The 13,893-nt window shown below is 31.1% G+C and overlaps 2 protein-coding genes across 2 annotated transcripts; both read right to left on the reverse strand.

Moving 5' to 3' along the window:
- Window positions 1–9,729: 9,729 nt before the first annotated feature.
- On the reverse strand, window positions 9,730–11,861 carry LOC115695158 (G-type lectin S-receptor-like serine/threonine-protein kinase At1g11330). The gene is made up of 5 exons (XM_061118034.1): window positions 11,323–11,861; window positions 11,038–11,245; window positions 10,703–10,940; window positions 10,463–10,610; window positions 9,730–10,298 (listed from the first exon to the last, which is right to left on the reverse strand). The coding sequence occupies exons 1-5, from the start codon at window positions 11,512–11,514 to the stop codon at window positions 10,047–10,049; spliced, it is 1,038 nt and encodes a 345-aa protein (XP_060974017.1). The 5' UTR covers window positions 11,515–11,861; the 3' UTR covers window positions 9,730–10,046.
- Window positions 11,830–13,579, reverse strand: LOC133039198 (receptor-like serine/threonine-protein kinase SD1-8). Its single transcript, XM_061118035.1, has one exon. It carries the CDS (start codon window positions 13,060–13,062, stop codon window positions 11,830–11,832), a length of 1,233 nt encoding a protein of 410 aa, XP_060974018.1. The 5' UTR covers window positions 13,063–13,579.
- Between the last annotated feature and the right edge of the window lie 314 nt (window positions 13,580–13,893).

Below are 13,893 nucleotides of genomic sequence, written 5' to 3' on the forward strand. Positions count from 1 at the left end.
TCTACATTAAAAAGGCACTACTGTTACCGCTACACCTTCAATGTATTTTATCCTTAAAACACTTAACCCTGTATAAATGATATTTCACCTAAGTGAAATGAGATCTCCACCATTTATCTTCGTTTGGTTAAGCTCGAAGGAAATCATCCTTTACTTCTATTTGCCAGATAGAAGCTATAGATTCCATATTTATGTTAGCGCTCCCACTCAATTGCACTACGGTGTTCCCAAAATGTACGTATCACCGTGACTGTCAAAAGTAGGCTTAACTAACAAATCAAAGAACACGGATAACACTCTTGAGATTGAACCTAACCATATTAGGATTAAGATCATTTGATCTAGGATCAACAGGTGATATTGAATTGAATAGATATTACGGTAAATTTTAACATATCTAATCAAAGTTCAATATCGGTCCCTTCCGATGTATACTCCATACATCCGATACTGGTAAACTTTGCCAATGTCCTGGAAAGGACATAACACTTTTCCAAGGTGTAAGAATACCTATCGCTGATTATACCATGTCAGTCTAAATCCAGTGTTCTGACAAATCAGGGAATAAACTTTTGAACATATAATAAAGATTATAATCCAGTGTGCTGACAACACTATAATCTTTAACCAACTCATATGTTCTGGACTTAAAAAGAATTCATACATTATATACCTATAATCATGAAATAAATCATGTGAACCATGCAGCATAAAATGTTATTTATGATCTTTATTAATAAGTAAATCTGATTATATCAAATGAGTTTTATTTAGGGCATAAAACCCAACAAAGTCCCACTTGCACTAATATAAAACAAAAAGTGCATTTCAAATAATCATTAACACCTTGATATACAAATCAAGTGTAATAGTAGTAAACTCCTCGTAATAGGATCTGACAGGTTGAATTAAACACAACCTCTTGTCCACTATTACTCTTCCTTAATCACAAAATCCTTGATAATGTGAAATTCCTCTCTATATGTCTACTCTCTTGGGATACTGGATTCTATACTTTTTGGCAACTACTCTTTGGTTATTCAGGAAGTAACCCTAGTAGTTAAGGCAAGTTGGAACGGTGCCACAAAAGTATAGAACTTTCCTTAGACTGAATAAGTATCTTTCCTGCAACTTTTAACATTCAGTCTCTTTCTAGTAGACCAAGTGATTTCAGATAGGTTTTTACACTTCTCCAAAAGCACTACTCCACCCCCAAAGTAATCACCATCTCATCAGTAGACTTTCTAGCACACAGGCAAGTCTCGAAATCTGATGTGGTGTAGTCTAAGAGTTTCAAAAAAAAAAAACCACCCTTATTGACTAACATATAGTTCCTCCTCTTAATCTTAAAATTTACTTGATTGTCTTCCAATGTTCCTCTCTTGGATTAATCTGATACTTACTCAATACTCCCACTCAACAGCAGGTGTCTCGTCTAAGGCATACTAAAGCATATCTGAGACCTCTCACTGTCAATTTAGGAAATTCTTTCATGGCTTTATCTTCTCTGGAATAGTTGAAACTTTTCCTTAGATAAAATCTATATCTAAGAAGTTGTGAAGCTTCTATAGATTTCCATTGGAAAGAAAATGCATCAGCATCTCATGCTTGCATTAGAGTAAGTAATTACCAGGTATACCACAAGCCATAGGTTTAGATAAACTCAAACCTATTATACTAGGAACAGGAAGTTTTGTTAAGTCCATTGAATAGACTTATGAACGAAAATTTCCTTTCATGTCCTTGTAATAGAAAACTTTAGGTTACTCCATGTGAATGGATCAAACCATAGTTCTCTTGGCTTTCTTCTTAGTTTCTTATCTTGACAATCCATTACTTGTTTAAACTCACAATGGATTTTAATCACTAGTGTCTTCCAAGTCATAAGAAAGTGAGTTCCTAGAAACTCTCCCACTACGACAAGGTATCGTGAACTATGTCTAAGAAAACTAAATGGTATTGACCTCTTCGGTTGTGTTAAGACAACAGAGGAAGTGGGATCATCTTGCAACGAATAAGATGATAGAACACTTATGGAATCAAGAAAAAAATATCTCCTTTATTTGCTACTTTATTTTCAGACTTAGTCATTTTCTTAGAAAAAGTGGTATTTGTTTAAACAAACACTTTCTTATCTAATGACTATGGGATGCTCCACCCATAATCACTTAGAATAGCTAACAAACATGCAAACCAGGGTTAGCACTTCTAGCTTTTCTTAAGATTTCGATTAGGTCATCCATGAATCTAGTAATGATTTACATAAAGTATACAACCATTGCATCATTCTAAAATTTTATTACCATAGAAGGATTTAGGCAACAACTAGTAACTAATCATCAATATACAACTCAAATTTCTGGGGAGGTAAGTTTGGATATTATTCAAAATCAAATTAATGATCTTTGAACTGCATATCTACTAACTTTTTCTCCACCCCTATCAGTTCGCAAGATCTTTAACCACTTACCATTGCTAGAAATTCATGAAATTTTTCAAACATTTCAAATTTCTTTTGCATAAGGTAAAATCTAAAGTGATCGTTTTAAGAATACAACGAAAACTCATATCCAACCCTGAATGTACATCTATCTGCAAATGAGATGATTATACTTTCAGTGGATATAGGCATATTAACTCTTTGCAGAGAATGATCTTGTCAAAACCACTATGACCAAGATACAAATGCCATAGATTTATAAAATATGTGGTTGAATCTTTTGATGACTTAAGTTTAGTTACATCAAAGAGTTCTTAGAATAGTGCAAGTGGATTCTGGTCACAGAATACTAAATTCATACAGTTTGAATCCATTGAAAGAAAATGGTTATGAAACACTTGTGAAAGTGTAACTGTATAATTAGTAATTCTTTCTTGGACCACCACTACTAATCTAACTCTATGATTTGCCTATACAAGTAGGAGATATCTAAGATTGAGGATTTATATCATTTTGGGATAGAATTCCGGGAATATAATCATATGCGTCATCTAATTTCTTAAGAGAAAATAAGACTTTATATGATTTCTAGACCATTCATCCAATGATATGTCATTAAGGTAATTCGAAATGAATAAGCTAAGAGGAATTAGGATAATTTCGTTTTAAATAAGAATCCAACGATGCTCCGATTAGCGAGAGTCAAAGTAATCTTATTTATACAATCTTCTTGTTTCATATTGTAAAACACTAGTCTAAGGTGTCATTGATGAATAGCTAGATGTTGCATATATAATATTTATCTTTCAAGATCTAACACTATTATGTTAGTCTAATGGTGAAAATCCATTAGGGATTTATCTCATTAGAAAAACAAATCAAGTTAGACCAACAATGAAGATTCGAAATTAAACTACAGTTTAATAACAGAAAATAACATGGTTCAATACAAATTCAGAAATTATGAAGCACATAGCAAGTAGGAATGACAAGTGAAAATACTAAAACATACAATCCTAAATAATTTCTAAGGTTTTCAACAAACTGATATCAGTGTCCCGTTTAGGCGAGAGTCAAAGCTACCATTCATTGAATAGAGTTGTCAGCTCGTCTAAAATGATCAACATTCTAGCAACCTTTTATTCGATCAAGATTTGAATCCGCGTTGTCCCGTTTAGGCGAGAGTCAAGGCTATTCTATCTTATGAGCTTCCACCATTGTTTCATATTCTTGCAAGTCTTATACAGTCACCACCATTAGGGTGAACATAAACTATATAAAAAACTTACAAGATTACTTATCTTTCGAGATTAAACGGTGCTAACTTGCTAATGAACGTTCCTCCATTAGGGAGGATTACTCACTAAAACAATAGCTATGTAAAACCAACAATGGAGATCGAATATCCTTATAATAATAAAGCTCATTATTTAATGAAGGGTTGTATTTTCTTCTAATATTTATTTTAATCCATTTATTTTAAATATATATTTATTTAATTAAAATTTCCAATTTAGAATAAAATATTCTAAATATAAATTTTAATGTAATATTTATAAATTATACTTAGATAGATAAATAACGTGAATTATTTCCATCTTAGTAATAATTTCCATAAATATTTAGAAAATTATTCAATTTAAGTTGTTTCAAAATTAATTTAAATTAATTTACAACTCAAATTTAATTTTCTATAAATATATATTGCATTTCGAAAATGTTTTAAAATAAAATAAAATAAATCCTGGAAAATTACTCTAATTTTATGTTGGCCCAAAATTAATAAAATTTATTTTCAACAAAAATATAATTTTCCTATTTAATTAAATATCTAAGAAAAATTTCAAATATTTAAGTATCATGATTAAAAAATCAACTTAAATATTAGTTTTCTATTTAATTAAATATCACTAGAAAAATACTTCAAGCAAAATAGATAATATCTATCTAGACTTTCATTGACTAATTAATTCAATTTCTAATTACAATATACTTTAGTTCATTTATTTTAATTAATCATTAAATGAAAAAATCACTGATTTAAGTTGGTCCAAAATTAAATAAATAATTTTCAACTTTAATCTATTTTTCAAATAAAATTCAAAATTTCTGCAGTAAAGAAATGCAATTTCGAAATTTTGGGAAATGATTAATAAAATAAAATAAAATATATTTTGAAAATTATTCAAAACTTAAGTTATTCTGAAATAAGATTCCAAACTTAAAATAATTTTCAACTTTAATTAAATAACATGAAAATAACAATATTAAAGTATCATGATGAAAATCAACTTAGATATTGAAATTTTTAATTTAATTAAATGTATTAAATTCAAGAAACAAATAATTAAGTAAAGAGGAAACTTAATTATTAATTCTAGTTTAATACTAGGAAAATATACTAAACTTAGATTGTACCAAAATTAATTATGAGACAATTAATTTCACAATCAATGATATTTTCCTATTTAATATTAGAAATAATAACTAGTACTAGAAATAACTATCTAGAATATATCATTAACTAAGTGTTTTTCTAAAATTAACTTTAAAATATTTCAATGAAAATAAATTTCATATATTTTAAAAGTTAATTATGTTGCTAATTCAATTTTAATTAGGTTAGACTAATATAATTAACCTAATACAATTATTTAAATAAGGCAAATGGGCCTTCACAATTGGGGTAGTTCATGTGAGGGGAAGCTGGGTTCAATATGTCGTACCCACTTCTATGGCCCCCAACTCTCACACAAGGCCCAAAAGAGAGAAATTTAACCTTAAAATAAATAATTGTTATTCATTGAATAAGCCCAAATCTAATTGGGCCTAAATAAATTTACTTATGTCAAAATTTATTTTAGCAACCTAGTCCATTTATTTAAAAAACTTAAATGGGCTTTCTATATGCATCTAAGCCCAAAAGCAAACATATAGGCTCACACAGGTCAAATGATTTGGATGGGCCCTATCATGTTACTAGGTTTACACAGATGAAAGAAGTACAAAATTTACCTGTTACAAATTATTTATAAGATCTATTGACAATTGGACTATGATTAAAATCAAATCATTGGATCTGTTAACAAGTTAATCATAGCAATTTAGATCAGATAAATAATAGGTTTGTTAAAAAGAGTTTTTGAATAAACAATATAAATAAACAAACATTGTCCATGTAACAGATGTGAAATAAGATATTAATATAATTAAATTATTATTCTTAAACTAACCAAATAAAGGAAACTAATTTCAAAATATCTAAGTTTATTTGAATCAAATTAAATTAAATATCTAATAAGATCAATGATTTGAAAGGAAAAAATCTTCAATATCACTTTCAGATCTTATAATTTAATAAAATAAACCAACTTTAAAATAGATTTGGTTAGATAATTATTATTTTAGGAATAAAATAATAAATGAATAATAATTACCATAATTATATGTCAAAATATCTCAAATTAAGCAATATTCAAATCTCTACAAAAATATCTATGTTATTTAAATATTTAAGATATGATTTATAAATTTCTAATAAGGAAAAAATGATATATATATATATAGAAAAAATATCATTTTTATACTTATAATTTATAAATAATTAAATATTTAACAAAATAACAAATTTTTGAATTTGAAAAAACATTATGGTAAGTATATCTATAAAAATATCTATGTTAATTTCAAATTTATTAATTATTTAATTTGTCATATAAGATAATTTTAATATAATATTTTAAATAAAAAGACAAAGTTATCTTTTAATTTAAAATATCTTAAATATCAAAATATCTAATCTTATAATTAAATAATAAATAAATATTAAAGAAGTTAACAAATTTTTAAATCTGACCATTATAGGAAATATTTAAAATTGGAAACATTCTAAAATAGAAATATTTAAAAATTAGAAAAATTCCAAATTGAAAATATTTAAAATTGGAAACATTTCAATTTAGAAATATTTAAAATTGGAAAAATAAATTTTGGGAAACAATCCCATGAAAAAATTGGATTTTTGGAAAAAAACCTCAAAAATTCGCAATTTGTGGGGAACTGCCATGATAGGCTGCATGCAGCAACCATAATTTCCAATCTTCCAAAATTCATATCTTTCTCAATTTTTATCGGAATCGAGTTCCGTAAGAACTAAAATTGCTCAATTTTTCACAAGGAATCCAAATAAAATATTTTCAAAAATTGAAAAAATATATTTCATGGAAAAATTTCGTACAACACATACATTCATCACATAAGCACATAAACCAACATGAAACCATCCAAATCAACACAAAAACATGCAAATCATCGTTTTAATTCATATTACATGAAAGTAAATTATTACCATGGCTGTGGTGCCAGTTGTTGGAATTATTTTACCAGGATCTAGATTTACTAACAAGTATGTTGGATTAACAACCTAATATGAATTCTAAAACAATGAAAATAAACACATATAAAGTTAGAAAACCTTACAGTGGGTGCAGCGGAATAATATGACTCCTTCCGTTCAGATCTCTAGCCCTTGATTCCTTTCTGTAGCAGAGCATCACCAAGATCTGAACCTGGATATTCTTTTCTCCTTCTTTGATGCAGAAATTCCATAGTCTTACATACTATGATTGAGATACCACTTGATGTGTGTGGGCACTACTCATCTCACAAGGATTTCGAAATTTTCTCTCTTTTTCTCTCTTGAATTTCGTGGCTTTTGATGCTTACAAAGACATGCAAGAGAAGAGAACAAAGGTTGCTTTATATAGGGAAAAGGGAGAGCACAACTTTCCAAATAAAACAGTTTCCTTAATTACTGTGTAATCAATTAACTGCCTTATTTAGTGTGATCCACCACTTTCTTATTTTTCTTAGGCTTTGATTAGCAATTACATGGCAACTAAAAATGAAAATAATAATTGGGAAAATCCCAAAGAGGTGGTCGGCCATAGGGTTTCATGGGCCTCACTTGGATTTTGCAGTTTCCTCAATTTTATTTCTATTTCTCCAAAAATGTCATTTTTCCAATTCTAATCATTTAAATGCCAAAACTAATTATTTAATAACTAAAATAGATTATTAAATAATATTGTCATTTAAAATAATTATTAATTAGACATGCAAAGTCTCTCAATTAATAATTAAACCTAGAAACCCTTTTCTTTACAATTTCATCCTTAAACTGTGAGAATTCATAAAGTAGACATAGTCTAACTTTTAGAATTATAATTGATTAATGAAAATCAATTAACTGAGTCTTACAAGCAGTATGGTCTCAACTAGTATGGGGACCATGGGTCTATATCACCGAGCTTCCAATAAGTCGAGCCGAATTTACCAAGTAAATTCCCTAACTTATTAATTCCTCATTGAATACACACTTAGAACTTGGAATTACACTCTCAGTCATATAGAACGCTCTATATGTTCCATGATATAGACACGTCATTAGTTATCCATTGTTACAACCCTAATGTGATCCATGATCCTCTATATAGATGATCTACATTGAAAAGGCACTACTGTTACCGCTACACCTTCAATGTATTTTATCCTTAAAACACTTAACCCTGTATAAATGATATTTCACCTAAGTGAAATGAGATCTCCACCATTTATCTTCGTTTGGTTAAGCTCGAAGGAAATCATCCTTTACTTCTATTTGCCAGATAGAAGCTATAGATTCCATATTTATGTTAGCGCTCCCACTCAATTGCACTACGGTGTTCCCAAAATGTACGTATCACCGTGACTGTCAAAAGTAGGCTTAACTAACAAATCAAAGAACACGGATAACACTCTTGAGATTGAACCTAACCATATTAGGATTAAGATCATTTGATCTAGGATCAACATGTGATATTGAATTGAATAGATATTACGGTAAATTTTAACATATCTAATCAAAGTTCAATATCGGTTTATTCCGATGTATACTCCATACATCCGATACTGGTAAACTTTGCCAATGTCCTGGAAAGGACATAACACTTTTCCAAGGTGTAAGAATACCTATCGCTGATTATACCATGTCAGTCTAAATCCAATGTTCTGACAAATCAGGGAATAAACTTTTGAACATATAATAAAGATTATATTCCAATGTGCTGACAACACTATAATCTTTAACCAACTCATATGTTCTGGACTTAAAAAGAATTCATACATTATATACCTATAATCATGAAATAAATCATGTGAACCATGCAACATAAAATGTTATTTCTGATGTTTATTAATAAGTAAATCTGATTATATGAAATGAGTTTTATTTAATGCATAAAACCCAACACCCCATATATCACCGTGAATGAGTGAGAATGGGTGAGAGGGTTGATAAGGTCTTGGAATGAAAGAGTGGCAAGAGTGTTTAGAAAATTGACAAATATCACACTTGAGAGATTGAGGATTTATATTGACAAATAGGGATGGGAACAAGTGTTTAAGATATACAAAATTTGGATGACCTAGACGGTAATGCTATAATATGATAGTACTGATTTTATTGGATTGATTTACTGAGGAAAGAGATTGACCTTGGGAGAAACAACAACGATTTCCATGATTAAACATGGGGTTGTCGATTTTTAGCAAATACAAGCCCTTACTGAACTCAGCATAGCCAATCATCTTCCCCGATTCCACATCCTGAAAAACACAAAACTTAGCAGCAAACTTAACTTCACAATTAAGATCACTACTCAATTTGCTTACAGAAAGTAAATTGCAATCAAGCTTTGGAACGTAAAGGACAGAATTTAAGACAAGACTTGGTGAGATTGTTATAGTTCCAATTCCATCAATTCTAGAAGACGAACCATCAGCTATGCGAACAGTCCTTTCATGAGAGCACGCACTTAGAAAAGAAAATAGGAATCTATCACCTGTCATATGATCAGAAGCACCAGAATCCACAATCCAAAGGTCATGAGGTATTTGAATAACCTGAAGTGCATGAGTGTTGCATTGTCTTGCGACTAAAGAGATGGCTCTTAAAGAATTTTGTTCTGCCATGGAGAAAGACATCAAGACAACACAAGTATAGAACCTAAGAGGAGACAAATAGAGAGAGAGGACGCCGGAAAAAACGTCGCTGGAGTTGGAGAAGAGTCTGAGATGAAGAAACCTGAGGGAGACGATGCGGAAAACCACTGCTGGAGACTGCCACGCGCATACACGCGCCGGCGCGTGGAGATTGTCGCGACGTAAGGAGGTGGCGCGTGGGGCCCACGCGCAGCTCAGATGGACGTCGGACTTTTGGGTTTTGCCGATCGGAGGTGGGACAAGCTCCCTGGGTCGGAGGTGAGAATAGACAACTACTTTTAATTAATCTTCTAGGATAAAGCCTCCAAATCCTAATTTCAAGAACCCTAATATTAAGAAAGGAATGGGTGAGAAAATAATGTGTTTGAGAAGTTTCAAATGCTCTGATACCATGAAGTAAATGAGAGAAAAATGTTTTTATTTCTGATGATCTCTTTTAGTATATACAAAGGGTATATATAATACAAAGTGAATACCTAGTAATACTAGAGTAAATGAAAAATACATTAAATGTAATTTACAGCTAGCTTGATTTCCTACAGGTTTTTTTGATAATGATATGAGTTCATCTTGATGGAGTTTGACCATCTGTCATTAAGTGGGTAGAAAATGCAGGCTGTTTAGGCATTGGTAGACTGGCCCCTTCATTGCTCAACATTGAAATAACATCTGATATGCTTGGTCTATCTTCAGCTAATTCTTGGACACATAGTAGACCCACTTGAATGTAAATCATAAGATCAGTCAGTGGACAGGTACCAGCCATTTTTAGATCCATTAACTCTATGCACCTCCCAGCATTCCACAGATTCCACGCCTTGAAAAATATAATTGACAATGATAGCAATGGAATCAGTCATTGATTTGAGAATATGTGATAGATGTATCTGTCCTTAACAGCTTTATTAATTATAATTTTTATGTACTAAAGCTCAAGATCAAGAAATATTAAGAATTCTAAGGTGTGGTTTGGATACTTACATGTCCTAGTAAGTTGGAGCAATCTGACTCAGTAAAGGTGGAGTTCTTCCTTCCACTAATGATTTCAAACAAGATGACTCCAAAGCTGAACACATCTGATTTTGTTGAGAAAAGTCCATGCAATGCATACTCAGGTGACAAATAGCCACTGTTTTCAGTGCCAAGAGAAACAGAAAAGTTAGCTTAGTTGTTTGAACAATATGGCTTGGAAATAAAGACAAAAATTCATAAGGTACTTACTATGTTCCAGCAATCTTCTTTGTTTTATCTATATGATCATTCTCAAAAATTGCTCTTGCTAGACCAAAATCAGATATCTTGGGGTTCATATAGTTGTCCAATAAAATGTTGCTAGTTTTGAGGTCTCTATGAATGATTCTTAGTCTTGAGTACTTGTGAAGGTAGAGAAGCCCCTGAGCTATCCCTTCAATGATGTTCTTGCGTGTTCGCCAATCAAGAAGTAGTCTTTTAGTTCGATCTGATTCAACTCCAATGTTTGAGTGCTTGAAAGTGATGTTAAATGAACATGAAGATGATGATAGAAAATAAGAGATTTGACAGAAGAATTTGGTTACCGAAAATGATGGAATCCAAGCTTTTGTTAGGCATGTACTCGTAGATTAAGATCCTTTCATCTCGATGGATGCAAAATCCCAAAAGCTTAACAAGATTCCTATGTTGGAGGCTAGAAATTAACATCACCTCATTCCTGAACTCCATTAGTCCTTGTCCAGAATTCTTCGAAAGCCTTTTTACTGCTATGTCTTGTCCAAATAACTTGCCCTGCAATTGACATCACCTCTGTTAATTATATTATCCCTTTTCTATTTTCAGTTATGCTATAGTATGAAAAGGGTTACCTTATGAACTGGTCCAAAACCACCTTCTCCGAGTTTATTTGCAGCAGAGAAATTGTCAGTAGCAGCCACTACATAAGAAAATCTAAGCGGGAGCATGCCTTGATTCTTTCTCTTATTGAATCCAATACCATTTGATTTTATATCGTTTTCATTAGTAAACTGTGACAGTAACAATCTCATATTGCCTTTCATGCCTTCCTTCTGCCAATCAAATCCTGCAAAAATACAAAATGAGTTCAATTTGAAATTTTATGGTAACTTTAAATGTGTTTTGAACATAGTTAAATTTGAATAAGTTACCTATGAATCTGTACTTTCTTATAAAATAAGTAACCAATAAGATCATAATAACCAATATTACAGACATCACTGTGGCTGTGACAAGAATCAACCGGTTCTTCTTCCTATTTTGTTCTGAGGAAAAGGAAAATAAGAGCCATCAGACTCAACACACTTGAGTAAAAGAAAGGAATAGTTCACAAACCATTATTTATAAGAAAAATGAAACTAAAGATCATTACAGTTAACCACATGAAACAATATGGTTATAAGTTCAAATCTTCTGATTTCATAGTAGAAGTGAAAAAGCTTACTAGATTTTCGATGTCCACGCAAAAGAATAGCTCGGTTTCCCTTCCCTGTCATTTTCAGAAGATCCAACTTACTTCCATAATATAGTTCACATCCATATCTATCACTACTTGAGTAAGCATATGCAACACATGAACAATTGCTCCTGCACAGCAACTCACAGCCATTTATACCAATAGCAGTAGCCCTTCGAGTGATTATTGAAGTCGGCATTAGTCCTGTTATCTCAGAGAAATCATCACCATTTTCACAAACTAATGGAATGATCAAACAACCACTAGAATTCTTCACTGCCGTGCCATCACAAAGCGAATAATTGACCATTGAAATTCGCTGATCTTCCATTTTGTACTCATTGATAACCCCATGATATGCCATCACAAACCATGAGAACACAATGCTTTCTTTGTTACTAAAAGTAACATAAGTCTCCTTCTCTTCTGATACATAACTAAAGTTATGATTATTTGATGAGCTTTCGAAGAATAATCTGAAGTTTTTCCCATCCCAAAAGCCAATCTCTTGATAAACACTTTCACCCCACCAGATGTTGAACTGAGTCTTGTTTTCTCTGTCAAAGCCTAAAGAGAATGAGCCTTTTCCTGGATCACCAGGATTAAGCCATGACAAAAGAAACTGGACCCTCGGCTGACTCGCTCCAATGTTAAACAATCCCAACTTCATTCCAGGTAGAAATGTATCTGTTGGATGTTCAAAACTCTGCCATATCATCTTTTCGCCTTGGATCAAGACAAAATTTCCCGAGTCAAGAAGTTTAGCAATTGTATTATTAGTAGTTGCAGGTGCATCACTGTTGAGAATGGTCTTATCTGATGTTCTGTTGTTATATATAACCAAGTTTCCATTAGTAATGCTAAGAGATCCTGAGGAAGCTGGGAGAGGATCTTCTCTGTTCGCAACCCAAACTGCCTTCTTGTCCTTGTCATTTATGAACCAAATTCCTACATACTCATTGCCTGAATCACCAGAACTGAAGAATCCCAACTCAAACACCCCATTAGAAGAAACCAAGGTTTCATAATTATACAAAGTTTCACCTGTTCTAAGGGTATTTGATGCATTTGATAAACAAGAAAGGGGAGAAAATATGAGGAGAAAAGAAAAGGCTTTGGAGTTGAAAGCTCTCATGGTGGGTGTAAGGATGTTGTACTAGCTTGGTTGGAGTATTAAACAATGATGAGGCATATACAACTTGGCCAGAAATAAGAATCATTATTTTTTAAAAAAATATAAATATATAAAATGACAACACCAGTATTTTGATTGTACTATGTTTCTGGTTTTTTTTTTCTTAGTAATAGTAATGACTGGTACAGAACAAAGGTTGACCAAGTTAGAATGGTGGTCAATATTGCAGATTCATTAAGACTTCATTGCTGGTTTTATGTGGTATTTGTTATTAAAAAAATAAATGGTAGACAGAGAGAGTACTATTAGAATGATTCAAGCATAACAGTCCAAATAGGATTTTCTTGTGTTTGCATATATATTATTATACTGAGGAGATTCTCTACTTCAGATATTGTTTATTGCTTCTCTACTTCAGATATAGTTTTTAATAGGAAAATCAAAGTAAACTGAAGAAATCACACTTGATATACAATTTATTGCATCAGATTTTTTTTAAGAAAAGAATATATTTTGATTTTGATTTTGAATTTTTTATAACAGGTGGAAGGATTGTTATCTATGCTTTCCATTACAGTAGTTTCTTTCTCAATAAATAAATAAAAAAATAAAAATAAAAGTTTCTTCCATTTTCACCAATCTCATGTATTCATTTGTATTATTTTAGAGGGGAGTTTGACAACATTTTTATTTTTTAGTTTTTTAATCACAAAAATAAAAATAAAATTTGTGTTTTAAAATTTTATTTTTAAAAAATAAAAATGTGTTCTACAATCACTTTTGTTTTTTAATTTTAAAAACAGAAAACAAAAGTGTGTTCTATAACTTTCA

This window comes from Cannabis sativa, chromosome 6, assembly GCF_029168945.1.
Source record: "Cannabis sativa cultivar Pink pepper isolate KNU-18-1 chromosome 6, ASM2916894v1, whole genome shotgun sequence".
NCBI classification, from domain to species: domain Eukaryota; kingdom Viridiplantae; phylum Streptophyta; class Magnoliopsida; order Rosales; family Cannabaceae; genus Cannabis; species Cannabis sativa.